Source organism: Akanthomyces muscarius, chromosome 2, assembly GCF_028009165.1.
Source record: "Akanthomyces muscarius strain Ve6 chromosome 2, whole genome shotgun sequence".
NCBI classification, from domain to species: domain Eukaryota; kingdom Fungi; phylum Ascomycota; class Sordariomycetes; order Hypocreales; family Cordycipitaceae; genus Akanthomyces; species Akanthomyces muscarius.
Window position 1 is genome coordinate 4,173,884 of NC_079242.1, and position 18,463 is coordinate 4,192,346.

Here is an 18,463-nt window from a genome sequence, read left to right on the forward strand (position 1 = left end):
ATTTATCAATAAGGATGGTGCTGAAAAGACCTCCCAGAAGCGATAGCGAGTCACAGAGGGGATAGAGCCAGCTATGCATCTTCCACGGTACACGATTTGCGGGAGACGCGCCCGGGTCTCCGTTTACGGAAGAAATAAGCATGCTGTAAACGCTGTACTAAATTCATACATGAGTGTGATACATGGTCATCCTGGCTACGCTACTGTGACCCTTCTTCGCCTTTGAGCATCTTAGCGACGTCTTCGTCTATGCCATCGTCTGCTCCTATGTCTAGAATTTCGCTGTCGTCATCGACCCTCCGTCTTTTGTTTGAGCCATTGGAAGATATAGTGACTGAGTGTGATGTAACGCCCATCGAGACCTCGTCTGCTTGGTTTTGGGTTTCTTTCTCGCCAATTGGGCTCAGAGGCTCCGGCTCTGGATGTGGAGGTGTAAATTCCTCCATCGCCGGGGGTGTGAGAGCTTCCATTTCTGGGCGGCCTGGTTCCTGTGCCAGCGCTCCCTCCTCTCCGTCCGGGTGCGGTCCATTGCCATCGGCCGGTCCAAGCGCTCGCATGATAGCTAACTCTACTTGTTGTTTCTTCTCTTCGATTTCTGTCTTCCTGGCTGATAGCTGCGAGAGCGCTGCGCGTTCTGTCTCTAGCTCGGTTTTCTGCTCCTGAAGCATCGTCTCTAGGCCAGCGACAAAGCTCTTCCGGGCTGTGAAGCTCTCGCTGGTCGCTGTCTCTGCATTGGATAGTGTCTTTAGGAGGCCATTGAGGCGCGCCGCAAAAACTGGCGCTGACGGTACGGCAGTAGACGGGTCTGTCTGCTTTTCGTATTCTTGGTTCGCGGACTCGAGCGCAGATATGAGCGGCGCACTTAGCTTTTGGACCTTCTGGAGACTCGAGATAAGTGGTGCAAATTCAGGCGGTGGTACTGCTGCGGAATTCGAAGTGAATGGCGAGTTCCCAAACCCTGGTCGAGGCGTCCCTTTGGCTTTGTCTAGCTCTGTCTGGTATTAGCACGTCTGTCTCCTCGGCGATCTCGTAGTGAGGTAGCTACCGTCTAGGCGTGATTCGATGGCATTTTGTATGGGGGCTTCGAAAATATTTCGATCTTTCCATACATCAATCACGCGCCGCAGTTTTCCGTGTATCTCGGTCGGGGCGCCTTTGTACGCAAGTGCTGTAGCTTCAGCGATTATGGGCGAGAAGGCAATTATGAAGTCTTCTTTTCGCCGGATTCGTGACTGTTGCGCGACTTCTGTATTCCGATGCTTCATTAGCTCTGACAGTCGCTTTGCGCTCGAACGGGCACATTTTACCATTTGCGAGATAGATGAGACTAAGCCTTCTGGTTGCGGACGAATCCTTCAATCGCTGCATCCAAAGCGCAACGGTGCGATCAGCGTGCCGTCTACAATCGAGTAGATTAGTACCGTGTTGCCAATCAGTCGGAGGCGTTCTTCGCATACTTGTGAAACATGATCCATTGCGCAGCTGTTGCAATACTGTCATGGCTCTCGTTTAGCGCAGAAAGCCGCGCGAGCACGGCGTCATCATTGTATGCCATCGTCCTGGGCCCCTGCGCCTGATCCTATCTTGAAAATATTCGCGCGCGGCCGGGTCGCACGAGCAATGATTCCCTGTAGCAGCCAGGAGCTATTCCCTTACGCGCTTCGAAGTATTGGTTAATGGAATTTCCGAGTCTGTGTCGGGATATTGTATGTTAAAAACTTTTTCTAGCGCCAATTAAGGGTGACGTGTGTTTGGCTTCGTGTTGTGCAGGTCTCGGCGAGTAGCTTTGACCAGTCGACGAGGTGCAGCGTTGACGATCGACGATAAACATGGGTAGCTCTGGGCGGCACCTATGTACAGGTGTATGTACCTATGCAATTAGGCGAGCTCATTTGTTTCACGCGCTCCACACAGGCTAAGCGTGGTGGCTGCTAATGGCTAGAGCGTCACATGAAAGCCGTTTCGAAAATGTCCTCATTTACGCCTCTCACCTTTGGTTGTTGTTTGTATGACATTTAATCTAGCTCAATAAAGTTTATTAGAGGTCGCGGTCATAGGTGAGGAAAACGCCGGAATCGAGACTCAGTAAGCTAGGTAGTTATCGCTTGCTCTACTTCTACGAAGCACGGGTGTTGTCCGCGAAGCAGGTACAATTCCACTAATAGTGAGAGCCAAAGCAGGGCACCCGTATATGCGAGGAATATAACTGCAAAACAGATTAAAAATACACTCACTACTCGCAGTGATTCGCGAGATCCTACACCATCACGACCTACCCTATACAAAACCAGTACCATCAAGCGACCCATAATATGGACACGTGACGTATGCAGCCCAAGCTGGTACCTGTAGAGCGCAGTCGCAACAATGGGCGTGTGTGGCATCTACATCTGGCGACTGCACGCCTCCTCCTATTCCACACCAACAAATTACATTGCCCACAGCTATACACCAACCACAATGGCGGACCGTTTCCCATCACTGGATGACTTCGATTCCGGAGGTATATATATAATATCAAACAACATGGCCGCAAGCCACTAACAACTGCTGCAGCGCAAACAGAGGTCAAGGACACCGCTGGCTCTGGCGAACAGGACTTCCTCGCGCGCGAGAAGGCGCTTCTCGGTGACGATGCCGAACAATTCGCTAACAGTGGCGACGCTACCGCATTGGCCGAATCCAGCGGAGATCTTATCGGCGAAGGAAATGCGCCGTCCACATTCGAATCACAGTTCCCGGATCTCGCTGACCCCTCATCTGTACGAGAACACCAGAGATCACAGGTGGATGACACATTAAGCTGATACGAGAGTAACAGGGCATGCCAGGTGCACCTGGAGCATCAACGATTACGGGCCCGTCTGTCAGCTACAATTCGGGATACCAAGCCACAGCGGCCGACGAAGAGGAGCCCGACGTGATCAAGCAATGGAGGGAAAAGCGCGACGCACAGATTGCGAAGAGAGCAGAGCAACTGGCCGCGCAGAAAGAAGAGACGATAAAAGAAGCTCAGCAGAACATCGACGACTTCTACGAGAACTACAACACAAAAAAGGAGAAGGGCATTGCTCAGACTCGCAAGGATGCCGAGCAGTTTCTGGAGAACCGAGAAGATACCGTGTCAGGTGGCACCAGCTGGGATAGAATTGCTAAATTGGTTGACGTCAGTGGCAAGGGAAGCAAAGGCGGTGCGTCTGGTAGTGGCAAGGAGCGATTCCGTGAGATGCTAGTGAATCTTCGCAAGGATGAGAAGGCACCTGGAGCTACCGGTTACTAATAGCGCTCTGGTGTCACACTGACGAATAATGGCAGTGAAATGATCGGAACTGAGCTCACCACCGCCCAGAAGCGCAAAGGCGCCACTGTACTCTAGATGACTGCACCTCGTATTGCAGGAAAATGGAAGCACTGATTTCTTGCACTGTTCAGGCGGATGACATGATATTGCTGTAGAAGTTGAACACGACGGTCCCATTGATCTATACAGAATAGAAATCTAATCACACATGACGATTGGTCGTCAAACAACACCCTTTCCTCGCCTTATGCCATCGAAATCGAAATTAATCCTTGCCGAACCAGGTGTTGTGGCCGGTGACCTTTCGACCGGCAGCGTACAAAGTAGCTACCACCGTGTCAGTAAAATTGACGAGTTTCAGACAAGAAGGAGAGTCACAAACCTCCAAAAGTGCCCCAGAGGACAATGAGATAGGGAGTCATGTACCATCGGCTACGGGCGTTCTGCGGTTGTCAGCACCATTGAGCGGGAGTAGTGGCATGATTGATCCTTACAATCATCCAGAGACGAGTGTGGGCCTTGTAAGCCTGCTGGTAGAAGCGTTGGTGCTCTGGCACATTGTTCTTGGCGTTGATCAAGCTGCTGTTCGTTAGTCTCGTCGTGATCGCGCGCGGAATCGAGCGTTAGCCGAGGCGGGTTCGCTGCCATTGGGCACATTGGGAGCAGTGGACGCCAAAGCTTTGAGTCCCCGATGATCTTGGAATCATTGCTTACCCCATTTTGAAGTTTCTTCGAGTCGAGTTCGCGGCCAAAGTATTCGGAGCTGTTGCTTTGAAAAGGTTGCGTCGGCAGTCAATCCGCGTGAGGCCATTGATGGAGCCTCAGGTGCAGAAATGAGGCCATAATGTGATTGGCCAATCAGCGTTGATGACTCAGCGCAGCTTTGCTGAATTCGACTTGTCGACTTCCCCCAAACGTGCCCACTAAAAATAAATCGCTAGCCGCATTGCAACTTTTACGAGGCGTCTGATTCAGTAAATTGTACTTATTTTATTTGTTTATTTTCTGAGTCTATCTCCTTCACTATTGTCCCGGATGTACGGATAGGCTCTTGCGATTTGCGTAAATGCGTCGACCCTCGAGGGTATTGCAACAATGCGCACACAACGCTTCGAAGCGCATAGGCTCCGTGGAGCAACGTAATACCGACATCAGACCTGGCAATGTACGACCTTTACCTGACCCAGTGCACACCAATTTCCCAGCAATTTCTCACGGCGGATTCTGCTTGCGCCGCAAATATCATGCCTACTGCAAGCGCACAGATAGGCCTCTATTACCATGCTCAAGACACACAAGCACAATTCAGGAGAGTAGACAATCATCGACGTGCGCGACGAGTCCTGGACATGACCCGACGAAGAAGAAAACTACACCGCTCTCGACTATAGAACAACTCGAACAGGCCGAGCTAGATGCATCATACGGGAGGTTTATCGACTGGAACAAGGTTGTTTCACACATGGACAGAACGCACGGCGCACATGGTGTCTGCGCAGCGATGGATAGGCTTAGAGAAAGCGAAAGCCTCGATATCATCATGGGATCAGATCGCATAAGAAGTGCTTTTATTTATGCTGGAATTCAATCGTCTTCAAACCGGCAAAAGCTCTTCGCATGCGCGGACGATCTCTTGCAGCGATTCGATTACCGCTGGCCGAATCTATATACGAAATGCATGCACGACCTGTTGGAGAGGGGGGCTTTTGAGAAAGCTGTTGAGACACATTCGCACTTAGCTGCCAAATTTCTCCCTGACCGACACATTCTGGGCATGTTTTTTGAAAACTTCGTTTTGAACCCGGATATCCAAATGCAGAAGGCGCTAAAAACGATATATATCTCCCTACCCCAACATGATCTTTATGACATAATTATTCCCGCCCTTTTCGAATCGGGTCAATCGAATTTGGCCAAATGCTGGCGCCGAACACTTTTGCTCAACAAAGACTTTCCTTCCTCCGAGTCGTGTGGCCCGTTCCTCGCATTCCTGGCCAGTTATTATACGAACACAAATTTCGCATCAGCAGAACGTCGCATTATCGATCTCATCCTAGAGAAGAGCAGACCAAAGAGGAACAAGAAGCGAAGTACTATAAGGTCTATAGATACGCCACCAAAGGCCTCGTCCGATCGAAGGATTGACATTGCTGAAACTCCATCTCAACCATACCCAGAGACCAATGGTCTCGTGGATGGAATTATTGAGAAGTTGTTCGCCAGCAGCTGGACGCCTGTCAACTTTGCTATGCAACTGGCGAAAAATGCTGGGATTAAATCTATAGGATTTCGAGCATTCCAAGCTCTTGCCCTTCGGGCAGCTAATGCGACGGAGATCAACGATTTGATACAAACACTCAACAAGCTCGATATTTCCATCCCTACAGGTGCATACTGTACTGCAGTATCAAAATTTGCGAAGCAGGGCCTCGATTCCTTGCTGAGCGACCTGCTACAGTCTGACATACACCCAGAGGAATTCGATGATGAAGAGACACGGCAGATGATTCTAGATAACTCTATTCGCCGACAGGATACGAAACAAGAACGTCTAATGCGAGGTGTCATGAGTGCGATCAATGTGAACAAACAACAATCCCCACGGTCCTCACCGTTTCAGTCTGCCACCGCCGAACCTGCATTTCCTATCGAGAAATTGCTTTTTGATGAGCCTTGGCGGATGAAGCTTGCACTTGAGCGTGTAGTTTCTCTGGATTTCCGAATTGGGTCAGTTGAAGCTTCTGCCATTTTGCGTAGAGCATTTGCGGCTTTTCCAATCGATAGCCGGGGAGTCGCATGGGATTCGAATGAGTGTACTCGCATTCTAGACGAAGTCATCGGAGTGGTTCGCTCCATCGCAGCTCAGAATGTTGCAATTCGGGCAGAGTACTGGAAAATGCTACTGCTAGGCCTGGGACATCAAGGGAGACTCGACACGATGGAGCAACTCAGCCTCGAGATTGCGGATATGTATAACCACAGCCTTGGAGGCTGTTTTCCAGTACACAAAGCGGACTTACCAAAGATGACAAAACTCGCTACCGCTTTTCTGCGGCGCACGGAGAACTCCGGCTCTATTCCGGCTGACCTTTCCTTTTCCCATCACCATCACCCCCTCTTCAAAATATTTGATGCCAATTTTCAACGGACCACTGTGCAACTAGGTTTCGATTGGGCTCTTGGTTTCGTAAAGGGCTCAGCATTGAAGCCTGCCGCGCACAATGCGGTAGTGGCAAGATTCAATATTGCAGCCGGGATACGCATGCTGGCAAACTTGCGTGATCGAGGTGTTTTCATCGACCTAGATTTGGTCGAGTCCGCTGCCCGAAACGGCATCTACATCACCCAGCGTATGAGACAACGCGACGGGAACTTACGAGGTAGACATTGGCTTACCCCAATGCAGATGAAGGAAGCTCTCGATGCCGCCTGGGGATCAACGCTGATGCCAGCTGCATACATAGCTGATGTCAACAATAAAGATCTTCGAGCGCTGCCGGCGCCCAAAAGATGATTCGTATCGCTTGAAGCGCGAGGGCGGAACAAGTAAATAAAGATCATTGTATATTATTCTAAATCATGTACCCATAACTCCTCGCGTTAGCTGCGGCAAAACGCTTAATACGATATTATACATTTCCATCACAAGAACAGGGTGTCGGATATTGCTCGATATATTCCGTGCAGGTTGGCCAGCCTTGCTACCGGACCTCGAGTTTACCTAGCAGGGATACTCTAGCTGTTTCTCTTTGGCTTCACCAGAAGCACAATGAAAAGTCCGGCAATGAGGATGACGAGTAGCAGGATAATTTTGCGCTTTGTCGATTTCCGTTGGTAGCCAGACGCAACTTTGAGTTCAACTTCGGCACCTTTAACGTCTGTATGCATCCGTTCGACATTGTAGTCAATACGATCGAGCATAGTGCCTTGATCAATGACCATATTTTGGAGGTCGCGAAACAAGTCCGACAGCTCAATGATACCCTGAGCTATATCTTCGATCTCGCGTTCTCGTTGAGCTATAGCTGCGTCGTTTGATGTGAGCTGCCTCTGTTGAGCAACTTGAAGTGTGGATTGCGAGAAAGACCTATCAGCATCAGACTCCTGCATCGAAGGATCGAAGTATGAACCTGGAGCTGGTGAGGATGATCGAGCATCTAGGGCTAGTTGTCCAAGACCAGACATGCCCCGAAGTTCTGTGCAACCGAGGTCAGTAGGTGGCAGTAAACCAGCTGCAGGCTGTTTCTTACTTTTAAGGTATGCGCTCTGTTTCTTGCGGAAGTTTGCACTAGCATCCTGCACCCTCGTAGCCAGGGAGATTTGTATATTTTTGGCCATCGTCTCTTCAGCGCGGCTTATTGTTCCCGACTGCTTGGATTCGCGAACCATCTGCTCCACGCGTTGGATACATCGATGACAGTCATGAAACCCTTTTGTGATTTCTTGGGTGAGCTGTTCAATTTGTGCCTCCTCGGTTCTTTTCGCTTCGTCGTCATCGAACCCGGGCAGGACATGCTTTTGATGTAGCTTCTCCAACCGCTGTCCCTTCGTCGCAATGTCGGCCAGCAGATCGGTAATCTCATCCGATACGTCAGCCCATCGAGGAGGCAGCAGGTCCATTTCGATTACCGCGTCGCCATCGTCGTCGAAGGCACCACCCGAGAGCAGGCCGCGCCGATCCTCACTGGCATAATTGCTTGACGAGTACGCATCGGAGTACGCACCGGTGCCGGAGGCGCCACCGCCGTATTTATTTCGTTGTGTAGGGTGGTGTGCGTACGACTGCCGGTACGAAATATACCTGCACACTTATGTTAGAGATCAGGAGTGCATTCGAGAGCGTTCGCGCTCATGAATTCCGTACAGGTTAGTGCGGTCTCGCCACATGGCGGACGCAAGCACGACTCGAAATTTCCGTTCTGTAGTGTCGGAAGTAGGAAGTAGGCGATGCGACTTTTCTTGGGTTTCGATATTTCTTAGATTGACGACGATGGGAATGGGAGATGGGAATCAAGCTGTTCAGCAGTAGATGTGTCGTGCGTGGCTAGCACTACCTAGGTGTGGCCTCCTTGGGGATGACGCCGCCTGGAGTGCCAGTCGTTGCGCGAGGGACCAAAAGCAGCGTCCCAACTGGTGGATCCGGACGCCGCGTCTGTCCGCTGCCAAACTCCAGCACCGACTTATGATATCAATATTTACATTTAAGAGGACTTTACAGTACAGGGGGAGAGGTGCAGTATTCAGTTTTCGATGAAAATAAAAATGTTATCTTTGCATATCAGATAATGGAAATTTACACATGCCGAGAGCTGTGCTTCATTACTGCCATGGCTTCGCCAATGACATCAGCAGACCAAGCCCGCAATCAGCATTGGAATTGCCGGGTTGGTAGGTAGCTACCTACCTACCGTGCTGCGTGCTACCTACCAGTGGCAGACCAGCAGTAGGCAACTTGCAAATTAACACTCTTTCTGGACGTTAAAATGGATGTTTCCGAGGAGGTGATTGGCAGCAGACTAGGAGAGCTGTCACGTGGTAGCAGCTTTTGGTGACAATCGCTGTACGATCTGGCACTGGCGAGATAGCTGGCTGCAGGTAGTGGTAGGAAGGAAGGAAGAAGGAAGGCATCCAGTGGGGCTTTATTAAGGTACCTAGGCGGCGGCGCGTCTCAGTTGCAGTAGGTACCTAGGTACTTAGTAGGTACCTACCTGCCTGCCTGCCTGCCTACCTACCTAGGTACCTACCTTACCTATCGCTGCTCTCAGACGGGGTGGCGTCAGCTCTCCCGGTGCTTGCTGCGGGCTCCAGCACTGTGTTCACACAACTGTTATTTCTGCTTGCTAACTCCCCCCTTTGCTCTTCCCCACGTCTGCTGTCGCAACTATTTAAACAAAAGTTGTACCGACTTTGAATACCTGCGCTGCTGTCCCCTAGCCATTCCGAGCTTTTACTCTCGTTCATTTACTCTATCCTCATTCTACCCAGCATGGTTCGTCTACCAATCAGTCGCTTTCTGCGCCCTTTCGCTATCCGCTTGTCGGCGACCCCGCGGTGTGACTGGGCTGGGACAGAAAACAGCCACGGCTGCCGCAAGTTCGCTAACGCAGTTACTATGTGCAGGCTGATTCTCTTACCGAAGACCAGGTCGCCGAGTTCAAGGAGGCTTTCTCTCTCTTTGTAAGTTGACAAACAGTCTCGGCTTTCTACCGCGCTCCTGCGCCCTAGCATTGCTTGCCGAACATTGTCACTGACTACCTTGCGCACAGGACAAGGACGGTGATGGTGAGTGCCGCCCCGACACGCTTTGGTGCCCAAGCCGAATCGATTCCCCGCGCACCACATCCGAAAACCCGATTTCTCGACAACCTTTGTTCAGCGGCGAAGCGCAAAATTTCCGCGCACTAGGAGCATCGAGCTAATATCAACATCGCAGGCCAGATCACTACCAAGGAGCTCGGGACTGTCATGCGCTCTCTTGGCCAGAACCCTTCCGAGTCGGAGCTTCAGGATATGATCAACGAGGTCGATGCCGACAACAACGGCACCATTGATTTCCCTGGTATGTGGAATGATTTGCCGAATGCTATCCAGGGCAAAAGCTTACTAGATGAAAGAATTCCTCACCATGATGGCTCGCAAGATGAAGGATACTGATTCTGAAGAGGAAATCATGGAAGCTTTCAAGGTTTGTGCCAGGACATGGGTGCTGTAGAGTCTAGCCCGACTAACCAGGTACAGGTCTTTGACCGCGACAACAACGGCTTCATTTCTGCTGCCGAGCTACGTCACGTTATGACTTCCATTGGCGAGAAGCTCACCGACGATGAAGTTGACGAGATGATCCGCGAGGCCGATCAGGACGGTGATGGCCGTATTGACTGTAGGCTACACCAGCTCGAAGTGCATGGTAAACTGAAGCTAACTTTTGTTCAGATAACGAGTTCGTCCAGCTCATGATGCAAAAATAAGCAAGAATTTGTTAAGTGAGCTTTTCAATGAGCTACATTTCTGTGACACATTTGCCCAGCGCCGGTCTACATTGGTCAGCGTCGCAGTGTAGCGAGTTTAGGATGTAACGCAAATTGGGAGAGCATGTCTTCCGTCTTCATGATGTCACAAGATGGTGGGCGAATTAGAGGCCTTTGAAAAACAGTCGAGAGACTATTAGTCTACGATTTATGGATGATGTGCTTTTCAATATCGCTATGACCTTCACTGCGAGTTGATGGCGTAGGGTTCACAGTTTCTCCACGGGGAAAAACAAATACCTTCATATTGTCGCACACTTGTATCTGAATTTCGAAAGTGAATTTCTGCTGTTGTCCTTGCAATACAAATACTGTTTCTTCTGCTTGGCTAGCCGCTATGAACAGCACCGGCCCCCGTCTTGATGCTATAAACTAGGAAGGTCGTTGTCAGGTACACTACTTGAGGCGCAGCGTAGGCGTAGCAGTTGTTGCGCCTAGCAACATGAAAATTTTATTCTGTGGAATCCCTATCAAACCTAGAGCATAAATAGTCCCAAGCGTGTTGCAATTTGAGGAATATCGAAGCGATCTGCTGAGGAAGTATGCGAATGTGCTTTGCAAGCTGGCGTGGCATGACAAGGAGGCGGGCCGCACTTTTCCCGAGTAGCAGAGCGGTCGGTGGTGATGGCGGATTGGGGGTATTAGTGGCCTCTTCCCTGCCCCACGTTGACCGATGAGCACGCCTGCCGACCACACACACTGCCCATGACACCTGGCTGCGCATAGCTTGGCGCTGCTTGTTCTTCATCGCATTCACTCCTGAACGGAGACTAGTCGGGGTCAAAAGTTCTAAAAAACCCTGATCTCTATCTCGTGCGTTGTTTGCACTTGATAGTCCTCTGGTTCGGGATTCTGACCAGCGAGGCGACCCATTCTCCGGGTCGTCCCCCTTCCCAAGATGAGCTCCCGTATGACGACGCTGCTTCAACCCACCATGCGTTCTGAGGCTCAATGCATATTAACGATTCTGGCGCCATAGTAAAACAGTTTATCCGCAATGTGCGTGCTGCCAAGACAATCGCCGACGAACGAGCCGTTATCCAGAAAGAAAGCGCTGCCATTCGAGCAAGCTTTCGCGAGGAGAGCGCTGACCATGGCATTCGGTATGCTACAGAACTCGACATCCTGCTCTTTGGTACCTCTCAACAACTGACAATTTGATTCAGACGAAACAATGTCGCGAAGCTGCTCTATCTCTTCACACTCGGCGAGCGGACACACTTTGGCCAGATCGAATGCATCAAGCTGCTGGCATCACCCCGCTTCGCCGATAAGCGACTAGGCCATCTCGCGACCAGCTTACTTCTGGATGAGAACCAAGAGGTTTTGACTCTAGTTACGAATTCTCTGAAGAAGTAAGATTTCGATTTCTAGCCAACAGCAACGTGCACTGACATAACTCAGTGATCTTGGCCATTCGAATCAATACATTGTTGGCCTAGCGCTATGCACTCTCGGAAACATTGCGTCTATCGAAATGTCCAGAGATCTATTCCCTGAGATCGAGAACTTGTTATCGACCTCGAACCCATATATTCGCCGCAAGGCTGCACTATGTGCCATGAGAATATGCCGAAAAGTGCCCGATCTCCAAGAACACTTTTTGGAAAAGGCCACTCAATTGCTTTCCGACAGAAACCATGGAGTCCTTCTTTGTGGCTTGACTTTGGTGACTAGCCTTTGCGAGGCTGATGAAGAAGAAGGCGGCGACGAAGGCATCGTGGAGAAATTCCGCTCTTTTGTCCCTGGTCTAGTCAAGATCCTGAAGAGCCTGTCTACTTCAGGCTATGCGCCGGAGCATGATGTCACAGGTATCACAGACCCCTTCTTGCAGGTCAAGATTCTTCGTCTCCTGAGAATTCTTGCCATGGGGGACCCTGAAACGAGCGAGCATATCAATGATATTTTGGCACAAGTTGCTACTAATACGGATTCATCCAAGAATGTCGGAAATTCCATTCTCTACGAAGCAGTCAGAACCATTCTCGATATTGAAGCCGACTCAGGATTGCGCGTCCTTGGCGTCAATATTCTAGGAAAGTTTTTGACGAACCGCGACAACAATATCCGTTACGTTGCTCTCAACACCCTCATTAGGGTTGTTGCAATCGAACCAAATGCTGTTCAGAGACACAGAAATACGATTTTGGAATGCCTGAGAGATCCAGACATTAGCATCCGGCGTAGAGCATTGGAGCTGAGCTTCACTCTCATTAACGAGAGCAATGTTCGCGTCTTGATCCGTGAGCTCCTCGCTTTCCTAGAGGTCGCTGATAACGAATTTAAGCCCACCATGACGAGTCAAATTGGTATTGCGGCCGACAAATTTGCTCCAAACAAAAGATGGCATTTCGATACTATGCTACGCGTTCTCTGCCTCGCTGGGAATTTCGTCAAGGAGCAGATCCTATCCTCTTATGTCCGCCTTATCGCAACCACCCCTGAACTCCAGACCTACTCTGTACAGAAATTGTACATCAATCTCAAGAAGGACATTACCCAAGAGAGTCTGACACAAGCTGGTGCTTGGTGCATTGGAGAGTATGCCGATGCACTGCTCAAAGGCGGTCAATACGAAGAGGAGGAGCTTGTCCAAGAAGTCAGAGAGAGCGAGGTGATTGATCTGTTTGCTCTCATTCTCGGCAGCAGTTACGCCAATCAAGTCTCTACGGAATACATTGTCACAGCGCTCATGAAGCTTACTACACGCTTTGCAGACGCATCTCAAGTTGAGAGAGTGAGACGTATTCTTCAGAATCACCAAACGAGCTTGGATGTCGAAGTGCAACAGCGAGCTGTCGAGTACAGCAATTTATTTGGATTTGATCAGATTCGTCGCGGCGTTTTAGAAAAAATGCCACCGCCGCAGATCAAAGAAGAGTCGCGTGTCCTCGGCCCGGCACCGACAAAGAGATCTAAGGCTGCTGCTAATCGCAGATCCAAGATTGTCAAACCATCAGAGCAAGATCTCCTTGATATCATGGATACCCCTGCTACAACAATGCCTCCCCCCACGGGTGGGCAAAGCTCTAACTCCGACCTTCTTGCGGATATCCTCGGCGGTGGCTCCAATTTCGACTCTGCACCAACTCCGCCCGCGCAGTCAAACACCTCGTCCATCATGGATCTATTTGGCAGCGGGCCCGAGTCTTCGGCCCCATCTGCGACCCCGTCGTCTTCAGGATTGGATATGCTCTCCCAGCCCAGTAGCTCTAACCCCCAGGGAAGGTCGACAGGCAGCCAGGGCATTGCCTGTTACAACGCGAATGACCTCAATGTCACATTCCAGGTTCAGCGCAACACAGAAGGCATGATTCAAGCGACTGCAAAATTCCAGAACTCGTCTGGCACAGCAACCATGTCTAATGTCGGCCTTCAAGCTGCTGTGCCCAAATCTCAAAAGCTTCAGCTCCTCAGTATATCTTCCACAACCCTGTCACCTCGCGCTGAAGCTACTCAGATGATGAGAGTTTCCGGATGCAAAGGAGTACGTACAAAATGCTCACGAACGCTACCATAGCCAAGTTTATTAACCGTTTCGCTATAGCCCCTTCGTCTTCGTCTTCGAATCAGCTACACACACCCAACTGCTGGTCAAATGATGGAGCAGGTCAATTGGACAGAATCCTAGGCAACCCTGGAACCGTACAACGAGCATTTGACTAGTGAGGAGGGCAAAAAATTGTTAGAACAACTTAGCCAAGCCACGTGTACTGTGCTGAGACGAAACACAAAAAGTAATTGGTAAGATAGACTCGCACTTTAAATTAAAATGCCATTTTTTTGCAATAATCCACATGATTTTTGCGTATTGTGCAAGACAGGCGAGTTCACTTCTGCGCTAGACTGAGCTTATCAGAGAATTGCTTCTAGGCTATGTTCACATAGTATGGCAAGAATGTACCAGAGGGAGACTGTTTGCAGGAGCTCATTACGGTGTCGCACTGATCGTTGAAGCCAGTAGCTTTGATCTCGCCACTCTCATCAGCCGAAGGATGGTAGAGATGTGAAATGTACAAGTGTCGAGAGAGAATTAGTATTGCACTCTCTAACTCATGGTAAACATTATTCAGTATGTGCTACAGCGCAGGCGCTAGACATTGTGGTTGCGACGGCTATCACGCACCTCGGCACTCTTTGTGTGACGTGTTTAATGTTGTTTTCTTGCGCGAAAGCGTGATTGTTGTTTACGTGATATTTTGCGTCGTGCATAAGGGACTCGAACATCTTGTTATTCTGCACCAATCTGCGCGGCAGTGAAGGGAAGCGTGTTTAGCTCGCGATCAGCGCGAAGTAGCTCGATTGGCTGTCGAGAGCACAGGAGTGTCGGGCAGCGACTGGCCTACCCCGCTATTGAGTTTAAATGGCTGGCGCGCAAAACGCGATCTGTGTCGCGCCAATTTCGTGTTGCTAGCACGACTGTGACTTGGCAACTGGAGGACATACGAGAGGTTGATAGCTTGATGCGGAGTACAGGTTTCGGCTATTAGTAAATAGTGACAACAGTCTGTTTCTTCGCGGCTTCCATGAAAGCTCGTCTCAAGTGCTGTTTGATGGGCGTCATTACCAAACCGCTTCCATCTCCAATACCAGTACCGGTACAAACTTGTGAAGGTACGCCGGTGTCAATGCTCAAGTACATGGAGGGCCTTCCGATGGTGTCGCATAGAAATCATTTCGTCAACGCTGTTGTTGTTGTTGTGAACATCAAGCCCACCGCCGCGTCCCATCCCAATCTACCTAGTCACGTCCCTCGCAGGTGGACAGAGAGCTGTCCAACTTGGCCGCGTAGCTGCCGCCACCGGCCCGTTCTGAGGCCCTACCTAGGTGCTAATTAGCTAAATGCAGTTACCTTCGGGAGCCATTGGAACGGTGCTAGCAAGATCTATTTGGGGTGCATTAACTTACGAGTCCCTAGGTACCTAGGTAAGATAGCTCCAGGCACGCTGGCAGCCTAAAATACAACACCACTACTGCTGAGGTAGTCCAGTAACAAGGTCTTCTCAAAATCTTGACGCAAATGAATATTCACCTGAAATAATTATAATAATAATAATAATAATAATAATAATAATAATAATAATCAAAACCTTGTAGCACAAAACAGTGACAGCTCTGTTATTCAAAACAAGACCATGTTCTCATTGCGTCGTAGTAAACAATGAGAAAAAACCACTGCCAATACTAAGGGGTCGCTGAGGTTGTGCAGTGCCAGTCGTTGTTATGTTAGTACCTACCTACCTACCTACCTAGGTACTTTTAATCCGGAGTGGCCCATGTTGGCGCGCCTGGGGTGGCCCAGCGATCCTGGCACAAGGCCTGCCCACTGCCTCGCCCCGTAGCCGCCTCCTCCCGCCCCCCAAGTTCTTTGCCAACCCAGACTTCAACCTCCCTCGCTCATCAGATCCCCCGACTTCGCCCAGTCGCAACGCATGCGGGCATTATTTCCGTCGTGCATCTCCTCAAAAACTCCCGACCACAGGAACTCACCACTTCGTATCGCGTTCCGCATTTTCCTGGACCTCTGACTGCTTACCGCTAAGCTTCAACATCAATCACCGAGCACGACTCGCCCTTTGCTATCATCGCAGGTGGCCCAACTCCTAAACTACCTAGCGCGAGTCTGTCGGAAGCATTTTATCAAACGATCAAGAGACAAGCTAGCTGCAAATATCTACATCACTGCGCCCTGCGTGTCACAAAGTAGCCTGTCGATTGCATCTATCAGCGCACAAGCTACAGAGTGAAAGAGACATCTTGCCCTAGCGCGCCCTGTCGAACCCCAAGATCCTGCTATGAGCGAAGACAAGTCAGCGTCCTTTGGCAGTGCGCGAGCATCTTCGCCACTGCACGGTGGACGTGGGCGCTTAGAAGCACGCAGCTCTGTGGACACAACCTCAGCTCGCCGTATTCGCAATGGGCTAGGTAATCGAGACTCAACAAGAACAGCCCGCTTTGACACAGAATCTATCGATACTGCTTTAGCACGGGAAATGCATCGCCCGCACCGGGAAAGCACACCAGGCGCTAGCCCACGACGAAAGCGTCAGAGGATCAATGGAGACAGGTAAGATATTGTCAGGCACACCGTCAAGACAAGGACCCTCTAACGCCCTCAAGGTTTATCCCGAGCCGATCCGGACAAGACCTGCAGGCTAGCTTCAGCCTACTTCATGAGGATGGCTCGCCGGCAACGCTGTCGAAGCAAAAGAAGCGCACGCCACATGGCGAGTTACATTTCCAGAAAAGTAAGTCACGCGCAGTCCAAATTACATGCGTAAGAGAACTAATGGTGTCACAGCAGAGGAAGCAAATCGTACATTTTCAACATTGCTGCGAGCAGAGCTGTTCGAAGGCTCAGTGCCCCAGGCAGCGCCCTCCCATTCACCCGACAACTCGCTCCCGAACTCTTCAAGATTGAATGCTACTGACGGTACACGATCCCACACGCCACCGAACAATAATTCCGCCATTTCACTTCCGTCTTCGCTCACTCCATCGACCCCACACAAAAACCTCTTCTCATACATGTCTCCTAGACATCACCATATTGCTGGTCATCCCACTCCCACCAAGACGCCACAGGGCCGTCATGGTCCAAACCTAGATACCCGTGCGGAAATCTATAGCTTATCTCCAGTGCGATTTGGAAGCCAACAAATGCTGCTCAGTCCCAGAAGGCAGCCACGCTCAGTCAGCAAAGTCCCTTACAAGGTTCTGGATGCGCCAGAGCTAGCTGATGATTTCTATCTCAACTTGGTAGACTGGGGCAGCGCAAACGTGCTTGGCGTGGGCTTAGGATCCAGTGTATACATGTGGAACGCACAAACCAGCAAGGTAAACAAGCTTTGCACGTTGGAAGATGACACTGTCACGAGTGTATCATGGATACAAAAGGGAACCCATATTGCGATTGGGACGGGCAAAGGACTTGTGCAGATTTGGGACGCCGAAAAGACGAGACGATTAAGAACTATGACAGGCCACACCGCTCGGGTAGGGTCTTTGGCGTGGAATTCTCATATTCTTACGTCAGGCTCCCGCGATAGGCTCATCTATCATAGAGATGTTCGGGCACCAGACCAATGGCTTCGAAAGCTTGTTGGGCACAAACAGGAGGTTTGTGGCCTGAAGTGGAACTGTGAGGATGGACAACTTGCTAGTGGCGGAAACGACAACAAACTCATGGTATGGGACAAGCTGTCAGAAACGCCGCTATGGAAGTTTTCAGACCACACAGCTGCGGTGAAAGCAATTGCGTGGTCACCGCACCAACGTGGGCTGCTCGCATCTGGAGGCGGTACAGCGGACCGACGAATCATCTTCCACGACACAGTCAAAGGCTCTGTTATCAACGAAATCGACACTGGAAGCCAAGTCTGTAACCTGGCGTGGTCGAAGAACTCGAATGAGATAGTTTCGACGCATGGATACAGTCAAAACCAAATTGTTGTCTGGAAGTACCCTTCAATGCAGCAAGTAGCAAGTCTGACTGGCCACACCTATCGCGTTCTCTATCTTGCAATGAGCCCCGATGGGCGAGTTGTGGTAACAGGAGCCGGTGACGAGACACTCCGATTTTGGTCTATCTTCGGTCGAAGACCAGGCAGTAAAGAAGATGGAGAAGCTGGCGGTGGGAGACTGGCAGACTGGGGCATCATTCGATAGTCTCAACGACGTATTATGATTGAAACCACCCTTTGCGTGCAGTGGGGAACCGACACCAGCCTACAGCCCGGGTCTTGGCCAACTTTTGCGCATCGACATGGCGTGGAAAAAGGCATGCACATAGTCATTCTGACGGCAACAATCCGAATTCCTGTTTGTCGACTCACTTAGATTGCCTCGGTAATCCTGTGAAGATATTGGACAGACCAACCAAACCGGCAAACGAGCCCGGAACGTTGTATGAGTGAAATGAGATGCGAAATGAGGAAAGAAGGAAGGAAAGAAGGAAGGAAAGAAGGAAGAAAGAAGGAAGGAAAGACGGAAGGAAAGAAGGAAGGAACGCAACGGCAGGGGATGGAGCACGGTAAATCTAGGAGCGTTTTTGGTTTGAGAAGCGATTGGTTTTGTATTGGCATCGTGTTTTAGTAGCATAGCGAATTTAATGAGCGGCTTAACTAGACTTGGG

General features: G+C 50.3%; 8 protein-coding genes across 11 annotated transcripts; 4 read left to right on the forward strand and 4 right to left on the reverse strand.

Annotated features, from left to right (window-relative positions):
* Positions 1-200: 200 nt before the first annotated feature.
* LMH87_004487 (uncharacterized protein) lies at positions 201-1,555 on the reverse strand (the record flags this gene model as incomplete). The annotated part of the gene is made up of 4 exons (XM_056195711.1): positions 201-991; positions 1,046-1,246; positions 1,308-1,399; positions 1,458-1,555. 4 exons carry the CDS (start codon positions 1,553-1,555, stop codon positions 201-203), a joined length of 1,182 nt encoding a protein of 393 aa, XP_056049313.1.
* Positions 1,556-2,460: 905 nt separating this feature from the next.
* Positions 2,461-3,280, forward strand: LMH87_004488 (uncharacterized protein; the record flags this gene model as incomplete). The annotated part of the gene is made up of 3 exons (XM_056195713.1): positions 2,461-2,503; positions 2,557-2,762; positions 2,822-3,280. 3 exons carry the CDS (start codon positions 2,461-2,463, stop codon positions 3,278-3,280), a joined length of 708 nt encoding a protein of 235 aa, XP_056049314.1.
* Positions 3,281-3,566: 286 nt separating this feature from the next.
* On the reverse strand, positions 3,567-4,020 carry LMH87_004489 (uncharacterized protein; the record flags this gene model as incomplete). 2 transcript variants are annotated; one of them, XM_056195715.1, is made up of 4 exons in its annotated part: positions 3,567-3,628; positions 3,684-3,744; positions 3,796-3,880; positions 4,016-4,020. In XM_056195715.1, 4 exons carry the CDS (start codon positions 4,018-4,020, stop codon positions 3,567-3,569), a joined length of 213 nt encoding a protein of 70 aa, XP_056049316.1. The 2 variants fall into 2 exon arrangements, with proteins under 2 accessions (XP_056049316.1, XP_056049315.1); XM_056195714.1 differs by having other exon boundaries at positions 3,796-3,883.
* Positions 4,021-7,036: 3,016 nt separating this feature from the next.
* On the reverse strand, positions 7,037-8,188 carry LMH87_004490 (uncharacterized protein; the record flags this gene model as incomplete). The annotated part of the gene is made up of 3 exons (XM_056195716.1): positions 7,037-7,497; positions 7,552-8,102; positions 8,166-8,188. The coding sequence occupies 3 exons, from the start codon at positions 8,186-8,188 to the stop codon at positions 7,037-7,039; spliced, it is 1,035 nt and encodes a 344-aa protein (XP_056049317.1).
* A 1,099-nt stretch (positions 8,189-9,287) lies between these two features.
* LMH87_004491 (uncharacterized protein) lies at positions 9,288-10,269 on the forward strand (the record flags this gene model as incomplete). Its single annotated transcript, XM_056195717.1, has 7 exons — positions 9,288-9,290; positions 9,422-9,478; positions 9,568-9,583; positions 9,735-9,860; positions 9,916-9,986; positions 10,040-10,181; positions 10,235-10,269. 7 exons carry the CDS (start codon positions 9,288-9,290, stop codon positions 10,267-10,269), a joined length of 450 nt encoding a protein of 149 aa, XP_056049318.1.
* Positions 10,270-11,227: 958 nt separating this feature from the next.
* LMH87_004492 (uncharacterized protein) lies at positions 11,228-13,960 on the forward strand (the record flags this gene model as incomplete). The annotated part of the gene is made up of 5 exons (XM_056195718.1): positions 11,228-11,237; positions 11,309-11,432; positions 11,496-11,684; positions 11,734-13,816; positions 13,877-13,960. 5 exons carry the CDS (start codon positions 11,228-11,230, stop codon positions 13,958-13,960), a joined length of 2,490 nt encoding a protein of 829 aa, XP_056049319.1.
* Positions 13,961-14,159: 199 nt separating this feature from the next.
* On the reverse strand, positions 14,160-15,607 carry LMH87_004493 (uncharacterized protein; the record flags this gene model as incomplete). 2 transcript variants are annotated; one of them, XM_056195720.1, is made up of 6 exons in its annotated part: positions 14,160-14,170; positions 14,234-14,377; positions 14,456-14,464; positions 15,078-15,152; positions 15,238-15,275; positions 15,579-15,607. In XM_056195720.1, the coding sequence occupies 6 exons, from the start codon at positions 15,605-15,607 to the stop codon at positions 14,160-14,162; spliced, it is 306 nt and encodes a 101-aa protein (XP_056049320.1). The 2 variants fall into 2 exon arrangements, with proteins under 2 accessions (XP_056049320.1, XP_056049321.1); XM_056195719.1 differs by lacking the exon at positions 14,160-14,170 and adding an exon at positions 14,171-14,175.
* A 715-nt stretch (positions 15,608-16,322) lies between these two features.
* On the forward strand, positions 16,323-17,997 carry LMH87_004494 (uncharacterized protein; the record flags this gene model as incomplete). Of its 2 annotated transcripts, none has more annotated exons than XM_056195721.1 (3): positions 16,323-16,396; positions 16,450-16,577; positions 16,631-17,997. In XM_056195721.1, 3 exons carry the CDS (start codon positions 16,323-16,325, stop codon positions 17,995-17,997), a joined length of 1,569 nt encoding a protein of 522 aa, XP_056049322.1. The 2 variants fall into 2 exon arrangements, with proteins under 2 accessions (XP_056049322.1, XP_056049323.1); XM_056195722.1 differs by having other exon boundaries at positions 16,634-17,997.
* Between the last annotated feature and the right edge of the window lie 466 nt (positions 17,998-18,463).